Source organism: Xyrauchen texanus, chromosome 4 (genome assembly GCF_025860055.1).
Source record: "Xyrauchen texanus isolate HMW12.3.18 chromosome 4, RBS_HiC_50CHRs, whole genome shotgun sequence".
Classification (NCBI taxonomy): domain Eukaryota; kingdom Metazoa; phylum Chordata; class Actinopteri; order Cypriniformes; family Catostomidae; genus Xyrauchen; species Xyrauchen texanus.
This window is the reverse complement of record NC_068279.1, coordinates 1,128,840-1,140,313: the sequence shown is the minus strand read 5'-3', so window position 1 is coordinate 1,140,313 and position 11,474 is coordinate 1,128,840. Positions and strand designations below refer to the sequence as shown.

General features: G+C 46.0%; 1 protein-coding gene across 1 annotated transcript in view; it reads left to right on the top strand.

The window, feature by feature from the left end:
- Window positions 1-6,722, top strand: part of LOC127643260 (THAP domain-containing protein 1-like) — an 8,618-nt gene extending 1,896 nt beyond the window's left edge. Inside the window, 3 exon segments of the mRNA XM_052125932.1 lie at window positions 2,442-2,638; window positions 5,545-5,646; window positions 5,649-6,722. Coding sequence (XP_051981892.1) covers window positions 2,442-2,638; window positions 5,545-5,646; window positions 5,649-6,250 — 901 coding nt within the window. The 3' untranslated portion in view covers window positions 6,251-6,722.
- Window positions 6,723-11,474: the final 4,752 nt, after the last annotated feature.

Below are 11,474 nucleotides of genomic sequence, written 5' to 3'. Positions count from 1 at the left end.
ATGTACTGGTGCGCATGTTCTTCTCATGTTCTTCTTATGTACTGGTGCGCATGTTTTTCTCATGTACTGGTGCACATGTTCTTGTCATGTACTGGTGCGCATGTTCTTGTCATGTTCTCATGTACTGGTGCACATGTTCTTGTCATGTTCTTCTCATGTACTGGTGCGCATGTTCTTCTCATGTACTGGTGCGCATGTTCTTCTCATGTACTGGTGCGCATGTTCTTCTCATGTACTGGTGCACATGTTCTTCTCATGTACTGGTGCACATGTTGTTGTCATGTACTGGTGCACATGTTCTTCTCATGTACTGGTGCCCAAATTGTTGTCATGTACTGGTGCCCAAGTTGTTGTCATGTACTGGTGCACATGTTCTTGTCATGTACTGGTGCACATGTTCTTGTCATGTACTGGTGCACATGTTCTTGTCATGTACTGGTGCACATGTTCTTGTCATGTACTGGTGCACATGTTCTTCTCATGTACTGGTGCACATGTTCTTCTCATGTACTGGTGCACATGTTCTTCTCATGTACTGGTGCACATGTTCTTCTCATGTACTGGTGCACATGTTCTTCTCATGTACTGGTGCACATGTTGTTGTCATGTACTGGTGCGCATGTTCTTCTCATGTACTGGTGCGCATGTCCTTGTCATGTACTGGTGCACATGTTCTTGTCATGTTCTTCTCATGTACTGGTGCACATGTTGTTGTCATGTACTGGTGCACATGTTCTTCTCATGTACTGGTGCGCATGTTCTTGTCATGTACTGGTGCGCATGTTCTTGTCATGTACTGGTGCACATGTTCTTGTCATGTACTGGTGCACATGTTCTTGTCATGTTCTTCTCATGTACTGGTGCACATGTTCTTCTCATGTACTGGTGCACATGTTCTTGTCATGTACTGGTGCACATGTTCTTCTCATGTACTGGTGCGCATGTTCTTCTCATGTACTGGTGCGCATGTTCTTCTCACGTACTGGTGCACATGTTCTTGTCATGTTCTTCTCATGTACTGGTGCACATGTTCTTGTCATGTTCTTCTCACGTACTGGTGCACATGTTCTTGTCATGTTCTTCTCATGTACTGGTGCGCATGTTCTTCTCATGTACTGGTGCACATGTTCTTCTCATGTACTGGTGCACATGTTGTTGTCATGTACTGGTGCACATGTTCTTCTCATGTACTGGTGCGCATGTTCTTGTCATGTACTGGTGCGCATGTTCTTGTCATGTACTGGTGCACATGTTCTTGTCATGTACTGGTGCACATGTTCTTGTCATGTTCTTCTCATGTACTGGTGCACATGTTCTTCTCATGTACTGGTGCACATGTTCTTGTCATGTACTGGTGCACATGTTCTTCCTCATGTACTGGTGCGCATGTTCTTCTCATGTACTGGTGCGCATGTTCTTCTCACGCACTGGTGCACATGTTCTTGTCATGTTCTTCTCATGTACTGGTGCACATGTTCTTGTCATGTTCTTCTCACGTACTGGTGCACATGTTCTTGTCATGTTCTTCTCATGTACTGGTGCGCATGTTCTTCTCACGTACTGGTGCACATGTTCTTGTCATGTTCTTCTCATGTACTGGTGCACATGTTCTTGTCATGTACTGGTGCACATGTTCTTGTCATGTACTGGTGCACATGTTCTTGTCATGTACTGGTGCACATGTTCTTGTCATGTTCTTCTCATGTACTGGTGCACATGATCTTGTCATGTACTGGTGCACATGTTCTTGTCATGTTCTTCTCATGTACTGGTGTACATGTTCTTGTCATGTTCTTGTCATGTACTGTGCACATGTTCTTCTCATGTACTGGTGCACATGTTCTTGTCATGTACTGGTGCACATGATCTTGTCATGTACTGGTGCACATGTTCTTGTCATGTTCTTCTCATGTACTGGTGCACATGTTCTTGTCATGTTCTTGTCATGTACTGTGCACATGTTCTTGTCATGTTCTTGTCATGTACTGGTGCACATGTTCTTGTCATGTTCTTGTCATGTACTGGTGCACATGTTCTTGTCATGTTCTTGTCATGTACTGGTGCACATGTTCTTGTCATGTTCTTCTAATGTACTGGTGCGCATGTTCTTCTCATGTACTGGTGCGCATGTTCTTGTCATGTACTGGTGTGCATGTTCTTCTCCTGTACTGGTGCGCATGTTCTTCTCATGTACTGGTGCGCATGTTCTTCTCATGTACTGGTGCGCATGTTCTTCTCATGTACTGGTGCGCATGTTCTTGTCATGTACTGGTGCGCATGTTCTTCTCATGTACTGGTGCACATGTTCTTGTCATGTACTGGTGCACATGTTCTTGTCATGTACTGGTGCACATGTTCTTCTCATGTACTGGTGCACATGTTCTTGTCATGTACTGGTGCGCATGTCGTTGATATTAATAATGTTTTTGTTCTTTGTTTAGATTTCCTCTGGCCAGACCAGATGTTTGTGGGAAATGGGTCGCCGCCATAAAGAGAAGAAATTTCAAACCCACCAAGTACAGCAACATCTGCTCACAACACTTCACCAAAGACTGTTTCAAACGAGAATGCAACAACCGCGTGTTGAAAGACAACGCCGTGCCGTCACTCTTCACCTTCAGAGAATTACAGAGGGAGGTAATAATGAGTGAACGTGTCAGAAATTAAACCGATAATTTACTGCCATTTGTGTCACTTTCATCAGAGGTGAACATGTTATCGACCTGTCCGGCGTATATATTAAATAAATAAGTGCTAATAAAGATGACCAGTCAGTCTCAGTTTAGGGAGTGGCATGAGTGGTCATGTGAGTTTCCGGTGTGCAGCGTGGAAATTGGGTGAAAATGGATGCTGAGCAGACGGTGGCCAGAAAAAAAAACAAAAACACAGATCACAGCTTGGCCATATATCTTTATTTCATCCTTAATTAAAGTTCATGTTATATGGGAGCGTGACATGTAAATAAACACAAACTCCAAAACTGTCATTTTCGGTGCGGTCAGAGCCGCTTTAACCAGTCACAGAAGAGACACCATCTGAGCAGGAGTCGAGACCGAGAGATTTAAAGTTCTGCTGGGTGATGCGACGCTAACACGGAGACGCTTGTCTCACCCCCGCTTCTGAAGCTCGCGAACGGTTGCATCATTGATGAGATCAATCTTATGTGAAAAATAACACTAAAATGACAACAATAAAATGTGTGTGAGTGAGTGAGTGAGTGTATGGGAGTGTGTGTGAGTGTGAGTGAAAGCTAGTATTTATTTTTCATAAAATTGGGGGGTGTAGATAAGTGGATTTGGAGGGGTAGGTAAGGGGTTTGGGGTGGGTAGATAAGGGGTTTGGGAGGGGTAGATAAGAGGCTTGGGGTGGGTAGGTAAGGGGTTTGGGGTGGGTAGGTAAGAGGCTTGGGGTGGGTAGGTAATGGGTTTGGGGTGGGTAGATAAGGGGTTTGGGAGGGTAGATAAGGGGTTTGGGGTGGGTAGATAAGTGGTTTGGGGTGGGTAGATAAGAGGTTTGGGGTGGGTAGATAAGAGGCTTGGGGTGGGTAGGTAAGGGCTCTGGGAGGGCAGGTAAGGGCTTGGGGAGGGGCAGGTAAGGGCTCTGGGAGTGGTAGATAAGGGCTTGGGGTGGGTAGATAAGTGGTCTGGAGTGGCAGATAAGGGGTTTGGGGTGGGTAGATAAGGGCTCTGGGGTGGGCAGATAAGGGGTTTGGGAGGGGCAGATAAGAGGCTTGGGGTGGGTAGGTAAGGGGCTTTGGGGTGGGCAGGTAAGAGGCCTGGGGTGGGTAGGCAATGGGCTTGGGGTGGGTAGATAAGGGGCCTGGGAGGGGCAGATAAGGGCTTTGGGGTGGGTAGATAAGGGGTCTGGGGTGGGTAGATAAGTGGTTTGGGAGGGGTAGATAAGGGGCTTGGGGTGGGCAGGTAAGGGTTTGGGAGGGGCAGGTAAGGGGTCTGGGAGGGGCAGGTAAGGGGTCTGGGGAGTGGTAGATAAGGGGCTTGGGGTGGGTAGATAAGTGGCTTGGAGTGGTAGATAAGGGGCTTGGGGTGGGTAGATAAGTGGTTTGGGGTGGGTAGATAAGGAGTTTGGGGTGGCTAGATAAGGGCTTTGGGGTGGGTAGATAAGGGGTTTGGGAGGGGTAGATAAGGGGTTTGAGGTGGGTAGATAAATGGTTTGGGGTGGGTAGATAAGGGTTTGGGGTGGGTAGATAAGGAGCTTGGGGTGGCTAGATAAGGGGTTTGGGAGGGGTAGATAAGGGGTTTGAGGTGGGTAGATAAATGGTTTGGGGTGGGTAGATAAGGGGTTTGGGGGTGGGTAGATAAGTGGTTTGGGAGGGGTAGATAAGGGTTTGGGGTGGGTAGATAAGTGGTTTGGGAGGGGCAGATAAGGGGTTTGGGGTGGGTAGATAAGTGGTTTGGGGAGTGGTAGATAAGGGGTTTGGGAGGGGTAGATAAGGGGCTTTGGGAGGGGTAGATAAGTGGTTTGGGGGTGTAGATAAGTGGATTTGGAGGGGTAGATAAGGGGTTTGGGGTGGGTAGATAAGGGGTTTGGGCTGGTAGATAAGGGGTTTGGGCTGGTAGATAAGTGGTTTGTGAGGGGTAGATAAGGGTTTGGGCGGGTAGATAAGGGGTTTGTGAGGAGTAGATAAGGGGTTTGGGGTGGGTAGATAAGTGGATTTGGAGGGTAGATAAGGGTCTGGGAGGGGTAGATAAGGGGTTTGGGCTGGTAGATAAGGGGTTTGGGGCGGGTAGATAAGTGGTTTGTGAGGGGTAGATAAGGGGCTTGGGAGGGTAGATGAGGGGTTTGGGGTGGGTAGATAAGGGGCTTGGGGGTAGATAAGGGGTTTGGGAGGGGTAGATAAGGGGTTTGGGGTGGGTAGATAAGGGGTTTGGATATGGGCATAATATTAATAAGTATGTCCTTACCACCTCATGCACGGAACTCAAGGCTTCAGCGATACGTATCCGTGAATTTGCACATGATAAAGTCGTACAAATTTATACCATATGAAATAGCCAGCTTGGGAATTATGTTCCACTTTTCAAGAGATCGGATTGGAAATGCAGTTAGCTAATAAATATGTGCAAGTTACTCGTGTTCGCGACCTGACCGCGATGTATTTATTTATGGTTTACCAGCATGATCGGCATCATGAATCTGGTGATTTACATCAGAACGCCTTTAAGAACGAAGCTCAGCTGCACCGCTCTGACATCGCGATCCGCCAATATCTTCGCCATCATGACGAATATTATCCATAATGAGCAAATTAAACATCACAGTCACTAAAGGCCGAAATGTGACTGATGTATACGCGGGTCGGGGAGGGTGAAACGGGGGATTTTCACCTGTCAGTCATTGCTGCTCTTTGACAGTTTGGGCATACCAAGATGGCCGCTCAAACAATTTTGTTGGCTCCACCTCCTGCAGGTCGCTTTACCCCTAGCGCCAGCGATCCAGTTCAGTATATCTATATCAGTGATGAGGCCCATCATGAGTAAGTTTGGTAGAAAATATGTCATCTTTTGCCTTCATGTGTTCGCAGGGAGGAATCTCTGGAAGTCTTCAACTCAGAAATGGACGTTTATCAGCACCTGCCTCTCTGTGACACTGAAGAGACACTGATGGTCCACTCGAGACGGATCTCTCCTCATCCACACCTCCACCGCTGTCTGTCCCCATCTCAGAGGAGCTGCACCTGGAGCACTACAGTACCTTCATCTACTGTGATCACAACTACACGGTGGAGGACAACAGCCCGCCCAAGAGACGCATGGAGCAGCTGGAGGAAGAGCTGAAGAAACTACGCAAGAAACTCAAGACGGTGCAGCAGAAATGCCGACGTCAGGAGAGACAACTGGAGCGCTTCCATAAGGACGCTTCTCATCACCAGCCGCTCTCTGCCGCTCAGACGGAGATCTCCTCATCCACACCTCCACCTCCACCTGTGTCCACAACACCGGAGCGAAACCCGGAGCACAACAGCGCCTTCGTCTGCTATGATCACAACTACACGGTGGAGGACGGCGTCCAGCAGAAGAGACGGATGGAGCAGCTAGAGGAACAGCTGAACATACTGCTCAAGAAGCTCCAGACGGTGCAGCAGAAATGTCACTGTCAAGAGAGACAACTGGAGTGCATCAAAGCCTCCAGTGATGTCCAGAAGGACATGTCGTTGGAAAACAGTTACGTGGTCTTGCCTAAAGAGATCTACTATGTGCTGAAGAGAATCGAGAGCATTGGAGCGTTGTGAGGAACCCTTCAAACTCTCTTGAGAATCAATCATGACCCAGTGTGTTCAATCTGCTGGGCTATAATATCGAGTTTCTCTGTATTAGAGATGCACAATATAATAGTAGACTTCAGGGTTTCGGTCCGATGGCGAATGAGGCCCGATGCATGAGACGTCACATGACCAAACACTGGCGATTGATACTGACGACGGACGCTTCAGTAAATCAGGGTTGTCCATTATCGGCACATTTACTTTGCAAATGACTGCAGTTAAGAGTTTCTTTCCCAATGTTGGTATGAAATGTAAATGTTAATTTGTTTTAAATAGTTTATTTTCTCTTCTGTGATGTTTAACTCATTGAACTGACTCCAGAACGTTCCTCTCGTGATCTCTGGACCGAACTGCGCCATTCACGCCTCAAGAGTTCAATGTATTAAATCCAAACACACATTTTAATAGATAAATAGACTGATATTAAAGGGCTTTCTCAAGCTGATGTTTGCCGTTTCTGCTGATTGATTTATTGCTCTCGAAACAGAAGCCATACTGTATATGGGAAACATGTCATTTGGGGTTTAGGAAAGGTTGTATCAGGACACAGGTAGCGGAACATATGGTTCCTACCATAGAGCAACATGTGTTACACTCTGTAAGATATATATATATATATATATATATATATATATATATATATATATATATATATATATACATATTTAATTAAATGGACAACAAAACAGTTGGATGGGGTCCTCGGCACAAAGTCGAGTTCGTTCCATGTGGGGGTTGGTCTCCGCCAAGGCTGTGCTTTGTCACCAATCCTATTTGTGATATTTATGGACCGGATCGAGGCGTAGTCCGGGTGGGGAATGTGTGCAGTTCGGTGGGCTGGGGATCTCATCTCTGCTTTTTGCAGATGATGTTGTCTTCATGTCATCATCGTTCTGTGACCTTCAGCTCTCACGGGATCGCTTGGCAGTCGAGCGTTAAGTGGCTGGGATGAGGATGAGCATCTCTAAATCTGAGGCCATGGTTCTCAGCAGGAAACCGATGGAGTGTGTACTCTAGGTAGGGAAGGAGTTCAAGTACCTCGGGGTCTTGTTCACGAGTGAGGGGACAATGGAGCAGGAGGTTGGCCGGAGAATCGGGGCAGCGGGGGCGGTACTGCACTCGCTCTATCGCACCGTTGTCATGAAAAGAGAGCCGGAAGGCAAAGCTCTCGATCTACCGGTCAGTTTTCGTTCCTACCCTCACCTATGGTCGTGAAGGCTGGGTCATGACCGAAAGAACTTGGTCACGAGTACAAGCGGCCAAAATGGGCTTCCTCAGAAGGGTGGCGGGCTTCTCCCTTAGAGATGAGGAGCTCAGTCATCCGTGAGGAACTCGGAGTAGAGCTGCTGCTCCTTTGCGTCGAAAGGTGGTTTTGGGGCGGCTGTGGTTCAGGTGGTAGAGTGGGTCGGTCACTAATCACAGGGTTGGTGGTTTGATTCCCGGCCCACATGACTCCACATGCCGAAGTGTCCTTGGGCAAGACACTGAACCCCAAGTTGCTCCCAATGGCAGGCCTGCACCTTACATAGCAGCTCTGCCGCCATTGGTGTGTGAATGAGTCACAGTGTCAAGTGCTTTGAATACCGTTAAGGTTAAAAAGGCGCTATATAAGTACAGATCATTTACCATTAGGATAACCACTCTCAAAGGTCCGCCAAAATGCCACTAACTGTTGCTAACTGTAGCGTGTATTTTTGTGTGTGTCATTATGTCCTCAAATTGTGTATTTCTTTTTCAGTAACACAAAGGTTTAGTCAGTTTTAGTATGTGTGAGTGAGATGTTGTGAACTCTTCTGAGGGAATGACCGTATAAACGAGTTCTCCATTACTGAAGTATGTTTAATGTGTTCTCGTGTGCAAAAGCAGCATCAGAGATGTTGGTTTGTATTTGTGGTGTAAACAGGATACAGATTCACACTAAAACAGGAAACATGATTGAATTCCTGATTTATGTAACAGATAACACACAGTGTTTACACACATGTATAACAAGTGTGATCCGTATATCAGCTACACGTATGTAACCTGAACAAAACGTCTAGTGAGGTATGTCCATCTTTGTGGTTTGGAGTCATTGTAAGTGCTTTCATTCAATAGTTTGGTGTGTGTGACTGTGTGTGTATGTGACTGTGTGTGTGTGTGTGTATATGTGTGTGTAGCGTGTGTGTGTAGCGTGTGTGTGTACATATGTGTGTGTGTACATATGTGTGTGTGTATGTACATATGTGCGTGCGCATGTGTGTATATGTGACTGTGTGTATATGTGACTGTGTGTATATGTGACTGCGTGTGCGTATATGTGACTGTGTGTATATGTGCGTGTGTGTGTACATGTGCGTGTATATATATATATGTGTATGTACATATGTGCGTGCGCGTGTGTGTACATGCATGTGTGTATATGTGACTGTGTGTGTAGCGTGCGCGTGTGTGTACATATGTGTGTGTACTTACATATGTGCGTGCGCGTGTGTACATGCATGTGTGTATATGTGACTGTGTGTGTAGCGTGCGCGTGTGTGTACATATGTGTGTGTACTTACATATGTGCGTGCACGTGTGTGTACATGTGCGTGTGTGTGTACATGCATGTGTGTGTTGCATTGGTGACATTGAGTGATAATGCATCTGCTCTGTTGTGTCTTTTCATTGTTTTCTCAAACATATTCATGATTTTATTGCATATTATTTTCTGATTGTGAACTTTCAATGGTGATTAATGAAAGATGATATTAGTTATGTGTGTGTGTTCAGAGTGTGTCCACAGAGGGGCAGCACAACACACAACAGCAGCTGATGCATTCACACGCTTCACATGATCTACTCCATGTTCTGTGTGTCACGTGCGTACAAGCTGTTTCCTGACACACAGTCGACTGTCTAAATGTAAATAATGTATTAGACCGAAACATATATATTATACTGATTATATATTATATGTGCAGCTCATTAAACGGGAATAGAAGTTGAATAACCTGCAGGATTAATGAGGCAACACACTCACTGCTAATCTCTCTTCAGTAGATTGAATCTCTATTAGAATAGGGGAATAGAGTTATCTGTGAGTTATCTGTGGTGTTTAAGGTTTAACTCCTCTCTGTGGTCCTTCTGAAATCTATCTGCTAGAAAGGTGTGCCAACAACAGGAACATCATAGTGACTCGCTTCATCCAGGAATCTGGAGTTTCGTGCGGCACAAACATGCTCATAAAACCCGTTTCTGTCCAAAAACTCCCTTTGTACATTTTTAGTTCTGATTAAAATGTTTCTGCAAAGTGTCCAAATCCACTTCATTTGAACTGTGTGGAAATGACACTCGGCGTCTCCGGGTTCTTTCATTGTCTCATGTTATATTTGCGTCTCTAGTGACGCGTAATTACAGTAATAACACCTACAGGAGGAATTACCAGATAACATGACAAATATTAACTGTCACACGCTTGAGCTTGTGTGAGTTTGTGTGTGTGGTTGTGTGTGCGGACGGGCGGGCGCGCGCGTGTGTGTGCGGTTGGGTGTGCGCGCGTGCGTGCGTGCGTGTATGTGTGTGGGTGTGCGCGCGTGTGTGTGTGGTTTGGTATGTGTGCGTGCGCGTGTGTGTGGTTTGGTATGTGTGTGCGCGCATGCGTGTGTGTGATTGTGTGTGTGTGTGTGTCTGGTTGGGTGCGCGCGCACGTGTGGTTGTGTGTGTCAGCTTTTATTTTTTTATTACTTTTATTGGTTGGATTAAGGTACTTTATAGACACCGGTAGTGGAGGTACACACAAATGGATTACTTTCAGATTATTTTACTCTGGATGGGGCACCAGCAGTGTTGCCCTCTTTCCCCATTATTGCCCTGTCTTGCCCGGGCACCATTAGCAGCTGCAATAAGAAAGGAGGATGATTTTCCAGGGTGCGGCACATAAGCTTTTGCTTTACACAGATGATATTTTATTAGATCTATGCCTTGCCTCCATAGAATTATTAATTCCTTTTCTAAGTCCTCGGGATACAGAGTCAATGGGTCCAAACCTGAAGCTTTGGCTCTGACAGTGTTCTGCCCAGTAACGGCCTTCCAGTGACCCAAACAGGGCATTAAGTATTTGGGCATTTTACTCCCAACAGATTTGTGTGATTTAAGTTCAGTTTGACCCTTTAATAATCGTTTGTTAATCAATGATTGGGAAGATTAATGGTATTAAAATGAATTATATTCCAAAATTCAACTACCTGCTACAGTCTCTCCCTGTAGATGTCCGGTCTCTTATTTCAATCTCAGACATTCATCGCATTGGCCCCTCCCCTGAGAGCCCCGCCCCCCTGAGAGAGCCCCGCCCTGGTTCTGTATTGAACAGGAAGTTTTTGCTCCTATTTCACCATTGCTTGTGTATTGGCTGGTGATATGGGAAAAGGGTTTTTGGGGGACTCTCGGAGTATGTGTGTGTGTGTGTGTGTGTGTGTGTGTGTGTGTGTGTTATTACTCGTTCTGCTCACATCAGTGCTCATGAGTAAATACAGAGATGATTTGTGTCTAAAATTAGAACCAGTTCTTGATGAAGCCCTCAGGACATTAATGGGGAAATGAAGAGAACCGCCATGTCTGATGGTGAAATCAGCACTCTGGAGATGCCGCTGGTTGTATTGATTGGCCCGTTGCCATGGAGACGCTGTTGTCATGCAGAAGATGTGTTTGACAGACGCCCACTCGCCTTTAACTGAAGATCTCCAGCAGCAATCGTGTCGAGATGAATGGCGGCATTAGGTGCCGTTCTGAAGTAGCATTTGTAAGCCGTGCCAAATTCTCCATTGGGTAATACTTTCTAAGAGCTTTCCTAATGAGAGCCGCCAGGAACGGGGTGAGATCTGATGCTGGCCTCTTGTGTATCGTCGTCTCTTTAAATTAGAGAGGACTTCTGTGCTTTCTGAGCCTCTTTGACACATGAGCTATTATAAATGTAATGCATGTATTGTTCTCTCTCTTCTCCTGTGACTATAATAACTGTACGTCACACGGGTCATAATGATACAGCTCTCATCATGGTGTTTGTGGGTTTCTTTGGGTGCCAGTTACCAGGTTCAAATGTATATTGTAAACTTGCAATAGCAAGAATTTGCAGAAGACTCGTAATTACTGTCAAAGTGATGTACTGTTTCACAACACCAATGAAAAGTTCATGAACATCAAATGAATCCTATCCCTTGACCCGGTTGCT